Here is a 19,183-nt window from a genome sequence, read left to right as displayed (position 1 = left end):
GAAACACGTAACTTTATAAAGTAATTGATTGTTAACATTAAAATGGATTATTAGCTCATTTCAACTCATGTAGTAGCCTATACCTTTTTATGACCCTATCATGTTTTAATAAATTGGGGTCAAAATATATTTAAATATTTATAAACATGGAAATCATTTTACTTTTATAAAAACATAATACTTTTTCTTTGGTTTGAGCAGATGTTGTTTTTAACTAACAAAGGCTAGGTCCTTAATTATATCAATCTCCAGAAAGTCTAATCATTTTTGATGAGAAAACAAGTACTGATTTGGTGAATTTCCTTATGATTTGTGATATTAGTTTGTCCCTCTCTAAAACAGTCCACACCCTGTTAGATGAAATTTCAAGATATCAAATTCAAAGAAAAGTCAAAATGATAAAAGACAAGTAATACAAATATTAAAGGTTAAAAATAGCTTCAAGTTGACATTCACATGCAAAATAACTCCGAAAATCACTAACTAAGCAAATTATTGTGTAAATATGACCAAGCTTAAGCACTTACACTTAATTATAGCTTGATTAACATATTTCTGATAGGCTACTAAACCCTTTTAGAGAAAAATAAATAAAACATTAAATTAACACATGCAAGCACATTCATTTAGTTGTACAAGTCAAAGAGCTCATGTTGCTGTATAAAAGGAATGACCCCATTAACTCATGAGAAGGTTTAAACCGACTACAAAAGAGCCCTAGAGAGAGTTTATTCCAATCTCAAATTTCAAGTCCTCTTTTAATGAAGCACAAGAGATGTACACCATGTTGCAATGACTGTATTGTTCACAGAAATAGCCAGAATCCGGCTTTTACTTGCAAAACAAGTGACTGAAAAGCATAAAAATAGTTATCAATTCTTACATCATGACTTATCGACAACTGCATTTACTTCATAATAAACCGTTAGTTACTAAAACAACAAGAAAGTGTTCATGTACACAAACATACACACATCTAATCTACGTGTCCTGCTTTCGGTTAACTACATCAACTGAAATGCTACGCTTCTTCGAAGTACGTCATATACACAATTCATCACATGAAAGTTTCGTCTCAGGTTAGAGGAAGTTCAACGGCAACAATCTGCCTCTTTAGACAAAGTATAAAGGTGTTTGCTGGAATAACAACAAAGGCACAAGTGACTACAAAAAATCATTCACTGCTCGCAGTTGGTGTGTATCAGTAAGGTGCTCTTCCCTTCGGGTCAAGAACAGGAGTAGGCTTACACAGTTTTCAGTCATGATTCTAGCTACAGAAAGACTAACGAAAGGTCTCCAGCTGGATCAGAAATCACCATAATTGATTTATGTCATCAATTATGGAGCATATGAGGTCTACAGAAGCCAAAGAGTGGAAGAGTTCACACATAAAACACAGACAAAGTCCAACAAGAATCTAATGAGAGCAGGAGGACATCTAATACCCCCCCAATACCACAGCGGTTTAAAAACAGGCAAAAACCCAAAATTAAATGCTTCAGGTTTTGTTTTGGCAACATTAAGATGTTGTTGACACACTGGTAAAAACCCCTGGCACATATTTCGAGAGTGTTCAGCAGTTCGCTGTGCTTTCGGGCACAGCTCGTTCGTAGCGGGAGGCTAGCGGTTGTTCTTCATGGCGTCCTTGGCAGCCAAAATGAGAGGAGTGAGACTCGAGAGGGGTTTGGCCAACTTCAGGAAGGGATGCTGAGGAGACAGAAGGTTTGATCAATGAACAAGTTTACACAAGTCATGCTAATCCTTACAGCTAGTGGGGTTGGGTATCATTTGAATTTTAACAATTCCGATTCTGCTTATCAATTCGATCCCTAATTTCGATTCCAATAAGGTAAAAAACAACAACTTGGATATCATTCACATTGCAAAACATTTAATTGTAGCTGAATATCATGAAAAAAAAGTCTAAGAACACTTACGCAAGTAATTTTGCCTATGGTTTAAAAATACCATAGAAAAACAACTAGTCTAACTAATATACATTTCCAGCATTATTAAAAGGCAAGTAAACACTCAGTACACTTACAAATATAGTTACAGAATTTAAAAACGAGTGAATTTTCTCTTTGTCTTTTGTAGTTTGACTAGTGTTATTATAGAGACGGCAGCAGGAATATTAGGCTGCTGTCACTTTAAGAGTTGCCCATAGTTACACACGCCTGCAGAGCTGAAAACAGCACGCGAGTCGTCTCGCGCTTCAATGGTTTAAAACCACATTTTCCGTGAGCGCACTTTTGACGTGTGTGTGAGCACAGAAAACGTCTCGCCCTTGAAGTCCTATTGAAATGCCCACAAAGGAATCGATAAGAGGAAGACATTTTAATTTTATAACAAGTATCCGATTCCTGACCTCAATTCTGGAATCGTTTTTTCGATTCCCAACCCTAATCGCTAGTAGCTGGCTGGTTTACCTGCAAAAGCTCTTTGCTTCCACCCCTCTTCTCCACGTCCATTTCCAGACAGCGACTCAGGAAGTCTCTGAAGATTGGCGATAACTTTTCAGGACTCTGCAACTCTGGAGTCCCATTGGTGGCAATCAGATAGAGCGCCTGAGGAAGAAAGAGTTCGAGACTTTAGTAGGGCTGCCCCCTAGAAGAGAGGCTTAGTCGACCACAATTTGATTAGCCGTTTAGTCGCAGAAGACAAACTGAAAAAGTGGCGAAAATCACGCAGGCTGTAACGGCAGGAAATCCAAACATTCTTTTATTGACCTCAAATATGGCTTATCACTTGAAACATGCAAGTAGCAGCAACTTTACAAGTCCGCTCGCTCTAATGTTAATCTAGATAAATGTGCGCTATTATTAGGTGCATATCTAAGTATTTGTGTGGAGAGTGTTTACACTGCATGACATGCAGGCGCCGGTGCATCACTTGAGTTTAACTTAAAATACTAAATTTTTGGTCATACAGATAAGAGTACCGTATTTTCTGGACTATAAGTCGCACTTTTTTTTCATAGTTTGGCTGGTCCTGCGACTTATAGTCAGGTGCGACTTATATATAAAAATTAATTCATACTGACTGAGATGAACCAAGAGAAAACATTACCGTCTACAGCCGCAAGAGGGCGCTCTAGTTAGCAGAGTTGTTCAGAAGCGACACCGAGGAAGAACTCAGTGTATTTAGTGTTGAGGAATGAGATCGGGAGCTTGGTGAACTTGCTGACCGGTAACTTGTTAGACTCGCTGGCTTATGTTAGTTTAGCCTATTCAGCCTCACAGGTATATGTTCTTTATGCTATTGTGGAGCTGAATAACTGTTAATGTGTTACGCTAACACACCGGACACTATTCAGACTGTTGTTCTGTGTGCTGTTGTGTAGCTGAATAACTGTTAATGTGTTACGCTAACACACCGGACACTATTCAGACTGTTGTTCTGTGTGCTGTTGTGCAGCTGAATAACTTGCCTTTCAAGATTAAATGTCTGTTCATGGTCTTGGATTTTGTGAAAAATGTATAAATAAATGCGACTTATAGTCCAGTGCGACTTATATATGTTTTTTTCCTCTTTGTGACGCATTTTTTGACTGATGCGACTTATAGTCCAGAAATTACGGTAATGCAAAGTGTAAAGGGTCTACTTTTATTTTTGTAAACTCACAAAACGTTGTGTTTTTGTAAAATAATGGTGCTTTCTGTCGATTCGGTCTTGAACTGGAGCACATCACATAAATGAAGGCATGAGAAATACATCTATAGAAAGCTTGACATTTTTACACTTGAATGAACAAATATTCTACGATTATGTAATTCATATGTCGAGATGACGAGTCAGGATCGTCGACTTAATCTCTGCAGCCGAAAACAGAAAACATTACCAATAAATTATGCAAATATTAAGACGGTCTCATTCAGTTTTTTTTACTGACACATTCATAATCATTACATTTGCTGGTGCGCTGTGGCAAGCTTTATGTTTGAGTTTGTGCGCTGATTAGGCTATATCTATTTTATATAGGCAATTAAATGCGCATTATTATGATTTATGGCTTATTAACATAAACACGCGATTAGTCGACTAGTGGCTTAAATGAACGACTAATAGTCGACTAGAAAAATCTTTAGCCGAGGGCAGTCCTAGATTTTAGTTGCATTGTCAACGGACTCAAATCAGCAATTCCATTTCCCTTCAAATTGCGCAAATTGAAATTTAAAATACGCACAATGGAAACACGCCAATTTCGCAAAAACTCCCATATATCGCAAACAAGTTTTTACGCTCGCATGAGGTGGTTTTTCAAACAATTCAAAAAAGGAATATTTCACAAAACTACAATGGAAACAGTTTTGGCGCATTTACAGGTGTGTTTGGACAGAAGACGAGTCCGAGTTCTTCATTAAACTCATAAAAGACAAAAGTATTTGGATTCTAAACCACAAAGAAATACCACAATTTATCAAGACCTTGAAGCAGATATGAGGGAGAAACACAGAAACTCCTCATATGTGCCGCCCCCAAGTATAAGGGTCTTTCCTTGCCATTATTGCATGGATAACACACCTACGTCTACTTCCATTAATAATAATGGCTAGTTCAGTGGCTGCGATATACGCAAACCTACCAACATCCGTCGCCATGATCGCGAGAGGAAAAAACAATTCTTTAGCCGCATAACATCGGTTAAAATACAATTCCGGTGAAAAATGAACCTAGGGGTAATTATAATTAACACAGAGTCGATCGTTCACTGGGATGTGTTTTCATGATAATCGAATGTAAAGAGTTTTATCTCTAAAAAATGATTAGCTTATAACGCTAGTATATGGGGCCAGGGTCCGAAATTAACTTTTTGGCTCACCTGCCACGGGGACTGGTAGATGAAAAAATCCACCAGCCAAGCATATTTTTTACCGGCCAAAATAATAAAACAGCCTTTTTGTGTCACATATACATTCATTTCAGTACATTTAATTGAGATAATAAGGTATTATGTTGAAAACAAACATAAAAAATTGTCCAGAGCAAAATTTGAAATGTATAAAAATTTTTTTTTTTTTATAAATATATATATATATTAATTTAAACAGTATCTGAAGACAAACATTAACCTAATGTTACAGAGCCATAGGAAAGCATGGAGCTCTCAATGTCAGCAACAGCAGGCCTATTATTTTACTGTATTATTTTGAGGTAAACCAAAAGCTTAACAAAATCTGAGAAATAACCAATACTGGCCCACGTCTGCTAAATAGTCTTTAAAAACTACATACAAAAACACTAGTCTAGCTACAGGAGGAAAAACATTAAGGCGGGCGTACACGGTGCGATTTTTGCGTCATGTTATTTTTGTAGCTCTGAACAATCTGATTATCCCGGCAGCTAGGACATCCCACACGATTTGTGTCAACACAGAAAACATTTAATCACTGGATAGTTTTTTCGTTTATTTATAGTGTGGTTTATGTCAGCTGAATGTGCGGAACGCTTTTCATAGAAGAAGGTGTTTTAGCACAATTCACACCCAGCGGTAATTCAGGAAAAATAAATATCCGAATGCTCCACAAGAAACTATGGTCTTCCGACCTTTTACCATCGTGTCGATTTATTTTGATTAATATATGCCAGGGAGAGAGAGCAAGACAGCGCTTAGGAGACGGTGAAGCCTTTATACTTTCGCCTGGCTCCACTGAGAGAGAGAGAGCGCGCGCGACCGGGGCTCGCTCTCTCTCTCTGCTCGTTCTACAGTTAAACATGCGCCCTGTCACACGCGCAGCAGTTCGTCTACATTCGGCTACTCACCGATCAGATAAGACTATGGCGGGACAAACATTTTATTAAAAACATTTTATTACATTACTATTTTGGTATGAACATTCACCCGCCAGTGTGGCGGATAGCCTTTTGAGATTTACTCGCCAAACGGAAAATCTACCCGCATTTGGCGCTTGGCGGGTGTTAATTTCGGACCCTGTATGGGGCATAGAGTAAGTAAAAGTAAATCGCTAGTTAATGCCACTAACAAGCCTCAAAATAGCCTCACACTAACACAGCAGCATAATGAGGGTCCCTACATGCAAACCGAAGCATTGAGAATTTTATATATATCTTCTTATGTCTGTACACTTACAAAGACAATACATTACGCGTATACAGGCAGGAGCCATCTTGGAAAACGACTCGACTAGTCAAGCCACAAATGCCTTTGTAATGGTCCTTTAATGGAATTGGCGTTATTTCGCAATAGTTTTTGATAGACATTTAGAAAATATCACAAATATGTAATGGAAACGCGGCGAATGACGCCAACATACCCTCAGTGGGTTCTCGTTGAGGTACGGCGGTTCTCCCTCCACCATCTCGATGGCCATGATGCCCAGGGACCAGATGTCGACTTTGGGTCCGTAGGCTTTGCGCGTCACGACCTCCGGAGCCATCCAATATGGCGTGCCCACCATAGTGCTCCTCTTACTCTGTTCAGGAGTGATCTGGGCACAAAACCCAAAGTCCGCTGCGAAGGAGACAACAGAAAGTTTAGAGACATTTCTAGACGTGGTTTGTGTAATTTCATTGACGACTTAAGGTCTTGAGGACTTAAATTTCGTGAGCAAAATCCATTAATTCCAATAGGAATCCTTGCAATCGGGAGTGTCATGTGAGGACGGAAAAATTCCCCACACGGATTTTGTTCATGGTCAAGTTGGAAATAGGCTCATTTTCCGGCTCCCCTAGAGTTAAACAGTGGAGTTTTGCCGTTTTCAAATCCATTCAGCCGATCTCCGGGTCTGGCGGTAGCACTGTTAGCATAGCTTAGCATAGATAATTGAATCTGATTAGACCATTTGCATCTCTCTCAAAAAAAATGGCCAAAGAGTTTCGATATTTTTTCTATTTAAAACTTGACTCTTCTGTAGTTACATCGTGTGCCAAGGCCGACAGAAAATTAAAAGTTGTGATTTTCTAGGCCAATATGACTAGGAACTATACTCTCATTCCTGCGTAATAATCAAGGAACTGCTGCCGTACAGCAGCGCAATGATATTACACACTTAGTGCCGGTCACGTTGGAAGTTACCGAGCTGGGGACTATTTTCAGGCGCTGTGTAATATCATTGCGCTTCTGGTACGGCAGCAGTTCGTTGATTATTCCGCAGGAATCAGTAGATGCCATATTTGACGCCAATGACAACAAGGATGGGATGGATTTAAGAACAGCTAGATTAGTAGGTCGTACGGTTGCATACTTTGGTGTCGTTGATCAAGATGGTGCAACACCGAAATACATCATTCCAAAGGACTTTGGGGGAGATAAAACGTTATGGAAACTAGAGGTGACCCAAAAACTTAAAAGATTAGCTCACTTCAGAATTAAAATTTCCTGTCTTTCTTTCTTCAGTCGAAAAGAAATGAAGGTTTTTGAGGAACACGTTCCAGGATGTTTCTCCATATAGAGACTTCAATGGTCCAGCGGGTCAAAGGTCCAGAGATGTGAGTTTCAGTGCAGCTTCAAAGTCTCGACGCAATCCCAGCCGAGGAATAAGAGTCTCATCTAGACAAACCAGCGGCCATTTTATAAAACAAAATAAACATTTATATACTTTTAACCACAAATAAAATGTTCAGCGTAATTTTGTATTACGTGACGTGACGAACGCGCATCACAGAACAGAGCAAGGCGAGCGTTTGTGCTTATAAAACTTAAACTTTTTTATTTATTTTTGAAATGACGATCGTTTCGCTAGATAAGACCCGTATTCATCGTCTGGTGTCGTTTAAAGCCCGTTGAAGCGGCGCTGACACTGTCATCTGGACCTTGACCCGTTTGGGGCCCATTGACGTCCATTATATGGAGAAATGTTTTCATCAAAAACCTTCATTTCTTTTCCACTGAAGAAAGAAGACATGGACATCTTGGATGACATCAGGGTGAGTAAATTATCAGCAAAAGTTTTTTTTAAAGTGAACTAATCCTTTAAGTGCTGTTGGGTACTTTTTTCACTTGAATATCTGTCATTAGTCAGTTTGTACATCAATAGTTAACAGCCTTTTTTGCCGTTTCTTTAGTCAGCTAGTTTTGGCTCACAAGAGCTCTACTGTTCAAAGCGAGCTGCTAAACCAAACATCACGCTTTATGTGTCTAAGAGGACCATGTGTGAAGGCACCTCTCAGTGAGTGTGTGCCTAACCACAATCCACACCTTTGTTCTGCGTTCTAACTGAACTTCATGCTTAATGCAAAGACGTAAAAACCAGAGTGCAGAACCGAGAACATACTGAGCTTGACAGAACCGTCCATTCCCAGAAGCACGTTGTCACTCTTGATGTCTCGATGAATGACCTGATTAGCGTGCAGAAACTCCAGTGCTTGCAAACACTGCGAGATAACAGACAAGAGGAAGGTCATTAGTTAAGCGCCTTGGCTACTTCCTGAACACAGTTCAGTTGTGCATTAATCATCAGGGTTTCCCCCCTAAACCATAAGTGTGTGACTCCAACGCACCTCTCGGCACACCGCAGCGATCTGAGCCTCGTCCATGCATGTTTCGGTTACGACATCTGTGAGCGAGCCGCCAGCCAAGTACTCCATCACTACAAACAGCTCCTCACCTACCAGAAAACTGGAGCACACACACACACACACACACAATTAACACTGTGGTATAATGCCCTTTTCACAAGATGTAAAATAAGTCTGATGTCCCCAGAGTGTGTGTGTGAAGTTTTAGCTCAAAATACCCCACAGATACTTTTATATCGCATGTTAAAGTCACTTTTTGAGAGTGAGCAAAAACACACCGTTTTGTGTCTGTCCCTTTAAATGCAAATGAGCTGCTGCTCCCGGCACAGGGGGCGGAGCTTCAAGAGCTCGTGTCATTTTACCTCACACACACGCATTGAAAATTTCAAACACTTTTAAGGGCCGTTCACACCAAGGACGATAACTATAAAGATAACGATAAAGATAACTATATATGCGTACACACCAACGACCGATAACGGTCTTTTAAAGCACGCGATGTCATCTGCCATTTTAAATGCACGAGACCTTTAAATTAGAATGGATTCTGATTGGTTGTCAGTGTTTTAACCCAACGATATCGTTCCTCATATCTTTATAGTTGTGGTGTGAACTCTGTTATTCTTTAATATGGAGAACGATTTTTAGAATTATATCTTTATCGTTATCTTTATAGTTATCGTCTTTGGTGTGAACGGGCCTTTAGCCTTTTATGTTCAAACCGGAGTCAGACAATGATGGAGAGACTCAAGAAGTGACACATGTAGAAGCAACAGGACATTTCTGAATGGTTAGTTGGTGAATTTATGAAGCTTATGTGTAGTTATCTTCTAGCCATTGATTAGCATATTCTGTCATGATAATCTATAAATCGTGTTCCGGGGGCGGGGTTTATGTAAACTTTAGGGTTGCTGATGTCACTAACCCGGGAGGAATGTTGTGTAGTTCGTTAATAATGTATAAATATATGTATAATCAGGAAACATAGCTATTGTTCAAAAGGAGTTTCCAATTGATAAGGTAAACTTTTTGACAAAGTTGTTTTTACTTAAAGGACGTTCACCTGTCTACGAAGTTGACAATGTTTGGATTTTTCAGCTCCTTCATCACGAGGATTTCATTGATGATCAGCTCTTTCTTGGGCTGCTTCTGCAGGTTGATCTGTTTGATGGCCACCTGAGAGACAGAAACGCATTGCCATGATGAGAATGTGGAAAAAATTAAGAAAAACAAACCCAGTTCTCTCTCTTTTGCATTACCTCCTGTCCAGTGGCAACGTCGATGGCGGTGAACACCGTCCCCGAAGCTCTGTGGACAGAAACGATTATTAATCTCCGCTCAGTGAACATGAACAACATGTTGTGCCAAAGTATCGGACCCTACCCTTGTCCGATCTTCTCGTATCGCGTATATTTCTTTTTTGGATCTCCAATGCTGACGATGGTTCCTGTCGGAGAACAAACAGAGCACACGTGATTTGAGTCGCGCAACAAAAAGTGACCCTGCACACAGAACTACGTATGAAGTGTCGTACTGAGCTTGTCCATGATCTCCTCGTCGGTCATCTTGCCCTTTTTGGGTCTCTGTCGGTCGGTGGCCTTCGACGCGAGCTCGCTGTCCGGAGACGTCACGGGGGGCGGGAGCGGGTCGATGACCGATGGCCGGGTGTACACCTGAAGTCATCATCAATATTCATCAACTTAGTCTTAATGACGCACTCATTTATATTACTATACTTGTATTTTAGGTGACAGACAGACAGACAGACAGATAGACAGATTAGACAGATTAGACAGACAGACAGATTAGACAGACAGATTAGACAGATTAGACAGACAGACAGATTAGACAGACAGATTAGACAGATTAGACAGACAGACAGACAGACAGACAGACACACAGACAGACAGACACACAGACACACAGACACACAGACACACAGACACACAGATAGATAGATAGATAGATAGATAGATAGATAGATAGATAGATAGATAGATAGATAGATAGATAGATAGATAGATAGATAGATAGATAGATAGGACAGACAGGACAGAAAGTTAGACAGACAGACAGATAGACAGGACAGAAAGATAGACAGGACAGACAGATAGACAGGACAGACAGGACAGACGACAGAAAGTTAGACAGACAGATAGACAGGACAGAAAGTTAGACAGACAGATAGACTATATAGATAGATAGATAGATAGATAGATAGATAGATAGATAGATAGATAGATAGATAGATAGATAGATAGGACAGACAGGACAGAAAGTTAGACAGACAGACAGATAGACAGGACAGAAAGATAGACAGGACAGACAGACAGACAGGACAGACAGGACAGACGACAGAAAGTTAGACAGACAGATAGACAGACAGACAGACAGATAGACAGGACAGACAGATAGACAGGACAGAGATAGACAGACTAGAAAGATAGATAGATAGACAGACAGATAGACAGGACAGATAGACAGACAGACAGACAGATAGACAGATAGACAGGACAGAAAGTTAGACAGACAGACAGACTAGAAAGATAGATAGACAGACAGACAGACAGAAAGTTAGACAGACTAGATAGATAGATAGACAGACAGCCAGACAGATAGACAGGACAGAAAGTTAGACAGACAGACAGACTAGAAAGATAGATAGACAGACAGACAGACAGAGACAGACAGTTAGACAGACTGACAGATTAGATAGATAGATAGACAGACAGACAGACAGTCAGGACAGACAGATAGAGATAGATAGATACTACTGTACATTAAAGGTGCACATATGAACGAAATTCGTTCCACTGGCTCATAAAAATACACCGTGCACTAAAATATAACACTAAAAATAGTTTTTAGCTTTTTAATTCTTCTTCTTACGCTCTTAGTGTGTTCTGGTCGAGGTGCGACAACAGGAGGTGGCGCCTCCTCATCGTCCTCCTCTTCTTCTTCTTCATCATCCACCGCTTTGATTGGGGACGACGGCTCTGGTGTTTTTTTGACAGGCTTCAGGTTTTAGAGACGGAAAGCAGTGTCATTATATTCGGAAAGGACCAGGTTTAATAAAAAAAACTAAAACAAGGTTTTTGTTGCTTGAAATAAAATAAACATTATCTTAAAAAATGAAATTAAACTTGACCAGTTAAATTAAAAGATATAGTTTATTTATGGGCTATTATTGTTAACTAAAATTAAATCGTAAAAAAAACAAAAAAACATTTTGTTGCTGTAAATAAATGTTAACTGAAATAAAATAAAGTATGAAAAAAACTGTTCACTACTTTATTTCAGCTAGTTGCTAATATGTTTTTTTATTTAGTTTAACTTGATGTACTAAAATAAATAAAAAGTGAAATAAAAATGAATAACTATAGAAAAAAAATGTGAAAGTATAAAAATGTCCAAAAAAACAACAAAAATACTATACGTTACTTGAAATAAAATAAACAAAATAAGTGTGTGTATATTAGGGTTATCATAGTTAAATGAAATCAAAATAAACCATAACACGTTGTTGCTTTAAATAAAATAAATGTTAACCAAAAAAAAAAAGTTGCTAACATTTTTCATTATTTAGCTTAACTAACAAACTGAAAAAAAAATGAATATAGACAATTTAAAAACAAAAACACAACAACAAAATTACTACTTGTAAACATTAACGTAAAATGTATAAGAAAAATGTATTAACTGAAATATAAAATAAATTAAAAATAAAATGTAATTAAATATATATTTTTTAAAAACTTACTTTATATCAGCTAGTTGCCAACATTTTTCATTACTTCGTTTAACTTGATGTACTAAAATAACTAAAACTGAAATAAAAATGAATGAAAACTGTATATAACTGTATAAAAACCAAAAACTTTTGTGACAACAAAATAAACTTTAACCAAAATTTAAATAAAAACGGAAAACATAAATATAAAAACCAACTCAAAATATTAATAAAAACTAGAATAAGATACTAAAATAACACTGGTTTATATTTAAGCCAAAGCAAAGTTTAACTTGATGTGCTAAAATAACAAAAAAAAAAGAAAAAAAAAGAAATAATAATAAAAATAAAAACGAATAAAAAATTACAAAAAGACAAAGTTACTAAACCTTTAAAGTTGAAATGAAAACAGAGAATACAAAACTAAAAATGAAATGTGACCCTGGATCACAAAACCAGTCACGGGTACATTGTACGGGTCAATTATCCATTTTTCTTTTATGCCAAAAATCATGAGGATATTAAGATCATGTTCCATGAAGATATTTAGTAAATGTCCTACCGTAAATATATAAAACATGTATTTTTGTGAGTGAATGCAGCACAATCGTGAACATAAATGCACAACTTTAAAGGAGATTTTCTCAATGTTTACATTTTTTTGCTCCTCAGATTCCAGATTTTCAATAGTTGTGTCTCGACCAAATATTGTCCTATCCTAACAAACCATACATCAATGGAAAGATTATTTATTCAGCTTTCAGATGATGTATACATCTCAATTTGAAAAAATTGACCCATGTGACTGGTTTTGTGGTCCAGGGTCAACAATAACAGCATCTCAGTGAGTGCTAGATAACATACCGATTGTTCACCAGAGGGAAAGCCATCCTTCTCTACACACAAACAAGAGGAGAAAAGCGGTCAGTACGACATGCCGTGACACTGGAGCTGATATCAGCACACGCGCCGGCGCTGCGCAGACCTGAGGAGAAGCTGAGGTACTTCTGCCGGCCGTTGCCCGTGGAGTCGTAGAACTTCAGGACGTCCAGGACGGCTTGCGGGTTCTTCTTCTGCTCGGATTTGGTGATGTTGGAGGTCTGCAGTAATCTGGCCCACTGCTCCGGCATTCCCTGCGGCACACGGACAAAACACACTTACACCTCACTAGCAGACTTCAGTTCTTCAGACAATTCAAACGGCGGTTTAGGTTATGCATATCAGTAAAATATTATGATTACGATATTGGCCAAAAAAATTCAAAATCTACTACCAGCTCTGGTAACCCTTTAGAACCTGAAGCTAAAATTGGTATTTTTTCACATATTTCGATTTTTTTGACTGTTATCTTCATGTGCAAGGTGTCATCTTTTTTCAGAAAAAGATTAAAGGGATACTTCACCTCTGGAAAGATGAATGTGTATTTAAAATGGGTCATTTATGTAGAAGAAATGTGAAATTATTTTTGGATTTGGAGCCTTCTAGACTGAGAAAAGCCAGACAATTTATTTTTGGCTTATGGGGATGAAAGACAACAACTCCCAGAATGCACTTGCTTCGCTGCCCTAGGCGGCCACGCCTACTGGTAAGAGAGTTAAACAACACGGCTAGGCTACTAGTGAGTCTCCGTGAGTCTGCCTGGTATTTTGACGTCGTCCAAAATGTCCAGGATTCGGCTTTAGTCTCTCTCCAGTCGCCGTTCCTCATGTTTACTGCGGCGAGCAGGACGAGACTGACGGCCGCGGGAGAACGGCGCGAAGCCGGTGGCGGGATTACTGATGAGCGGCACTGAGACGCACCGGTCTCGTATCTCTCACAGAGAGATGAATGGCGACTGCAGAAAGCAAAAGCCGAATCCCGGACATTTTGGGCGATCTCGACGGCCGGACATGTCCGGGAAAAAGAAGATGGTGACCGCTACTACTCAGCTTTCTCCACAGAACAAGAGCCTGTTAGCTTAGCTTCCGAATAAAAGATGGCTGACACTATTTGTACATTTCTGTGAGTGAGATCCCTCCTCTATGGGCGGGTTGAAAACATGCAGATCTAGCGCCTCCTACTGGCTGTAGTCTCTAGCCAAAAAATCCTCATATAACGCAATTTTTCCAGACTAAAAATACATAAATCTCTCATCTCAGGGAGATATGAGGCAGGGGGGAGCACGGTAATCCGAAAATAATACTGGATTTCTACTGATACAAAGCTTAATGCTAAATCCTGAAGTATCCTTTTAACTTTCAACAACTTACAGTTATTGACCATTATTGTGTGTGGTGAGTTTGTAAATAGAATTTAATTAGACAAAAATATTTTTTTTTCTAAAAAAATCAGATTTTTATTGAGAAAAAACCTAAAAAACCTTTTAAAAAAACACAAACGAAAGAAACTAACACTTTAAAGGTGAAATATGAAGTATAATACATCTATACAAGTCTTTTTTTGTGACATTGGGTTGCACAGTTTTCATTTAGGACTCTTTTTTCACACACACACACACACACACACACGCGCACACACGTAATGATACGTGAAAGAGTTTCATTAAAAATCATCCCAATCCCGTCTTCTGCTGTCTACCACTTCTTTCGCCATTTGTCCGTTTCTTTTATTATTTTATGCGATCCAGAACTCTAACCCGCCACGCTTCGTATCTCTGTGTTCAAATCCTTCCTCCCGCTCTGCCAGAAAGCTGCGGTCATTTGCTGACGGAAAGCATAAAATTACCGTAATAAGCCGTATATTGCCGCATGTTACCGTCAAGGGCAAATTGAATGGTTTTGATAGTAACAGTTGAAGAGTTACGGTACAATGAATACAGCTCGCTGATCTGTGACGGCGACGGCACACCGGTTCTAAAGGGTTAAAGTTTTAAAGCGTTAGTTCACCCAGAAATGTGAACTCTGTCAGTAATGACTCTCCTCGTGTTGTTCCCCGTCAGACTTTCCTTCATCTCCAGAACACAAATGAAGATATTAGTGATTAAATCTGAGAGCGGTCTCACTCCTCCAGAGGCTTCTGTTGTAATTTGTAAAGTGTAACAGCGCAGCGCTTCTGGGTCGTACGTCAGAACGGAGGCTCACGATTGGCCAGCATCACACACATGACCAGCGTCGGCCAATAGTGAGCATCCGTTCTGACGTACGACCCAGAAGCGCTGCGCTGTTACTCACTCAGAGACAACACAGTCACACAGAAGAACATCAAGAGTTCAATAAAGTCGCACAAAAAGTATTCTGGTCGCTTGATAAACTGAAGGTTGAGCCGCTGTCGTCACTCGGACGATTTTAAACATCGTCTTTACTAACTTTCTGGGCCGGCAAGTTTCAATTACAACAGAAGCCTATGGAGGAGTGAGACACTCTCAGATTTAATCACTAATATCTTCATTTGTGTTCTGGAGATGAAGGAAAGTCTGACGAGGAACAACATGAGGGAGAGTCATTACTGACAGAGTTTACATTTCTGGGTGAACTATCCCTTTAAAACTTGTTGATATAATACGTATACTAACCGTAAACTCGCCAGTAACCGCGTCGAATCCCACGTGGATGGTGTGCTCGAAGTCTGAGGGCGGCGAGATCTCCGGCCGCTCTTTATCTCGGTCTTTCCTTCGGCCACCTGGAAAGCCCCACACACACACACACACACACACACACACACGAGCATCAGAGCTCAAGAGATTCACTTTGACTCAGAAAGCATGACACGTCTCTGAGATGCGGCGCTAATGAAAGCGAAGCGTGAAGCGAGGTGACGCATCTCCAGTAAGACACGAAAGCCAAAGCGTGTTTCGCTGCTCGCCGTCGGTCTGTGGGTTTGATGAGCCCTGAGATTATGACGACGGGGGTAAAAAGCACTTAGAAATGTGTGTGTGTGTGTGTGTGTGTGTGTGTGTGTGTGTGTGTGTGTGTGTGTGTGTGTGTGTGAAGTTTTAGCTCAAAATACCCCACAGATATTTTTATATAGCATGTTAAAGTTGTCACTTTTTGACGGTTTGCAAAAACTGTGTGCCTGGCCCTTTAAATGCAAATGAGCTGCTGCAGGGGGCGGGGTTTCAAGAGCTCACGTGTGACTCACAAATGTGCTCGACTACAAACAACTCTTTTCTCAACATGGACTGCGTGTTCAGGGGGCGGGGCTTATGTACATTTTAGGGTTGGTGATGTCACCCCCGTAGCGTGCGTGATGTCACCTCCGTAGCGTGCGTGATGTCACCTCCGTAGTGTGCATGATGTCACCCGTACTGTTTCTGAAGAGCATTTTTCAAACCCAAAGTGGGCGGAGCCGGCCGTCGCCATCTTGGCCGCGCGTCACTCCCGGATAAACGAACGTGTGCGGATTAGCTGAGGTGACGTGACGCTAACACACAGCAGACAAACAACTAGTAGTGACATCATATCAATCCACCTGTCACTCAAGTGGCCACTCCCTTAATTATGCAGAACTTTAAGGCTTAAATATAAGCGGTGACGTAGTTAATCTGGTTAATTGTTTGGGGGGTAGTAGAAGTTCTGAATGCCCGGTAAGTGAAAAAGTGAATGTTGACACGCACCCTTCTCGGCTCCGGAGAAGATGGAGATGATCTTGTTGCGCTTGCGCTCCTCCGGCACCGAGGGGAGAGGCTTCGAGCTGTGATTGGCTGCCAGCGCGTGATCCTTCCCGCCGCCGCTGAAGATCGTGCTGCTCATCCTCACGGGCGGAGCGGGCGGCTTGTCCTCCAGATCCCCATTATCACACATGGTCCAGGACGAGAGGAGGAGGAGAGGAGAGGAAAGAAAGGAAGAGTGGGAACGTTTGCAGGTGGAGATAAAGAAAAGGAGGAGTTAGAGCTGGAAGAGCAGAGGAAGCACAACGGAGAGATGAGCGACGCACACGCAACACACACTCAGCAACAGCACACACACACATTCTGCACGGCTGCCGCTTCACACTGCCACCAAAATAACACATAAACGAATTAGACATTTAAAATATATATTTTGCATTAAAAAAATGAAATTAATTTTAGGACTATCAGAACCATTTTATAATTATTTATGCATCATGAAAATAATGTCACGATAAATTAGTAATTGTAGTAAAAATTAACAATAATTATTACTGTTAAAAATTCATAAATTAATATAAATGGGGAAAAAATTAAACAAATAAATTAATATTTTGCATACAAATATTCAGACGATTTTTAGGACCATACGAACCATTTTATGCTTGATATTTATAAGAAAAAACTAATTATTATTGTCCTTAAAATGAACAATAATTAGTATTAATAATTAGTACTAATAAATCATAATAATACAATTTAAACCATTTAATTTATGCAAAATATAATTTCTAGCTTCTTTAACCAGTTTGCTTAGTTATAATAAAAAAGAACGATAAAATATATATTTTAAATAAAGAATTTTCAGATGATTTCTAGGACCATCGGAACTATTTTATGCTTATTTATTATTAAAATAAATCCAATATAAATTAATAATTGTCCTTAAACTTAACAATAATATTACTATTAAATAATAATTATTATTATTAAATACGGGGGAAAATAAAACAAATAAATTAATATTTTGCATACAAAGATGATTTTTAGGACCATCAGAACTATTTTATGCTTGATATTTATAAAAAAGTGAGAAAATAAACAACTCTTGTCCTTAAAATGAACAAAAATGAATTAGTAGAAATAAATCATAATAATAACACAATGTAAACCATAAAACAAACTTTAAAATGTAATTAAGGGAAAATATATGTGTTTCCTTTAACCAGTTTGCTTAATTATAATGAAAATTATTATTATTCTTAATAAACTGTCTAAAATTAATACGCATTTCATTAAATAACAATAATTTTCCAAATTAAACTATTTTCTACATTTTATTTAAATCTAATGACATGAAGACATCAAACCTTCTATATAGCTCAGTCTTCCACTCATTACATGCTTTATTCATTAGCACTGTTTAATGATATTTAAAGACATATAGTATTTATTATTCTTTGCCATGAACATCCAGGATTTCCCCAGTAAAGCTGAAGCACAACACACACAGGCAGAGAGAAACCCGATACAGAAGCAGCAACTGCATATAAACACACACACACACATATATGCAGAATATAATAACACAGTCTGTCTCAATCCCTACTGAGCTTCCTACTCAGACAGCACTCCAGCACATCACGTGCACACTCACGTCGAGGCGCGCGCGAGCTGTCCGGATAGGCAGCACACTAGGGATTGGGACGCGGCCACAGAATTTCGGGTTTTGTCGCGACTCACCTGTGAAACTGAAGTCTAACTCCACTTTAAACCGCCCGAACGAGCTCCACAGGCGCGGGTGTGTCCGCGAAGAGGCCCGGGGTGACGCGAAAGCGCCGTCTGGTGCTCTCCAGGCTGTTTTCTGCTGTCCACGGGTTTATTTTCTGTAGTTTTTTGTGTTGGTTTGTGGAAGGGGAGGCGCCCAGCAGCGTCTCTCTCTGCCCTCGCCTGCAGCACACAGCCAGAGACCGTTTCCGGTGCGAGTGCATTGTGGGGGAACGACCGACAAAATAAGAGTCAAATCTAATTTTTTTATATTACGAAATTAATGTATTGCTATTAACAATGATGTGTATTATAATAATTGATTTATCCGATCAAATACATTAATACGCTAATTTAAAGGTTTAAACTTTTTTATATGTCAAATAATCCTGTGTAGTCAATAGGCTTTAAAACTAGCCTAATATTTGATCACAAAGATTATATATTTAAGCATTTGTTTTCCTTGAAAAAAAAACGTCATGCCCCTTAAAATATCTTGAATGTAACTGGACACCCTTGACTCATTTAGTATATGCGGTTCTTTGAATATGCAAATGAGCCCCGCCTCCACTCACTCACTCAGCTAAGAGATCCACTGGTGGACGATCACACGTTGATCTGATTGGCTACAAGGTAGTTTGTGACGTCAGAAACACCAGCGA

At 39.2% G+C, this 19,183-nt stretch overlaps 1 protein-coding gene across 2 annotated transcripts; it reads right to left on the bottom strand.

The window, feature by feature from the left end:
- Nucleotides 1-312: 312 nt before the first annotated feature.
- pak2b (p21 protein (Cdc42/Rac)-activated kinase 2b) lies at nt 313-18,763 on the bottom strand. 2 transcript variants are annotated; one of them, XM_079593462.1, is made up of 15 exons: nt 18,498-18,763; nt 16,761-17,037; nt 15,720-15,826; nt 13,194-13,341; nt 13,073-13,104; nt 11,368-11,493; nt 10,013-10,151; nt 9,862-9,925; nt 9,738-9,786; nt 9,542-9,654; nt 8,461-8,578; nt 8,235-8,334; nt 6,276-6,472; nt 2,430-2,567; nt 313-1,707 (listed from the first exon to the last, which is right to left on the bottom strand). In XM_079593462.1, the coding sequence occupies exons 2-15, from the start codon at nt 16,945-16,947 to the stop codon at nt 1,621-1,623; spliced, it is 1,605 nt and encodes a 534-aa protein (XP_079449588.1). In that variant the 5' UTR covers nt 16,948-17,037; nt 18,498-18,763; the 3' UTR covers nt 313-1,620. The 2 variants fall into 2 exon arrangements, with proteins under 2 accessions (XP_079449588.1, XP_079449589.1); XM_079593463.1 differs by having other exon boundaries at nt 443-1,707; nt 16,761-16,923; nt 18,498-18,739.
- Between the last annotated feature and the right edge of the window lie 420 nt (nt 18,764-19,183).

The sequence above is a fragment of the Phoxinus phoxinus genome, assembly GCF_949152265.1.
Source record: "Phoxinus phoxinus genome assembly, chromosome: 20".
Classification (NCBI taxonomy): Eukaryota; Metazoa; Chordata; class Actinopteri; order Cypriniformes; family Leuciscidae; genus Phoxinus; species Phoxinus phoxinus.
This window is presented reverse-complemented; position numbering and strand designations above follow the sequence as displayed.

Coding starts and splice junctions, on each gene's coding strand:
- pak2b (XM_079593462.1), bottom strand. CDS start 16,947: ATGTGTGATAATGGGGATCTGGAGGACAAGCCGCCCGCTCCGCCCGTG. Junction 9,926..10,012: donor GGAGATCATGGACAAGCTCA/GTACGACACTTC, acceptor GTTCTCCGACAG/GAACCATCGTCAGCATTGGA. Junction 8,335..8,460: donor TCGCTGCGGTGTGCCGAGAG/GTGCGTTGGAGT, acceptor GTTATCTCGCAG/TGTTTGCAAGCACTGGAGTT.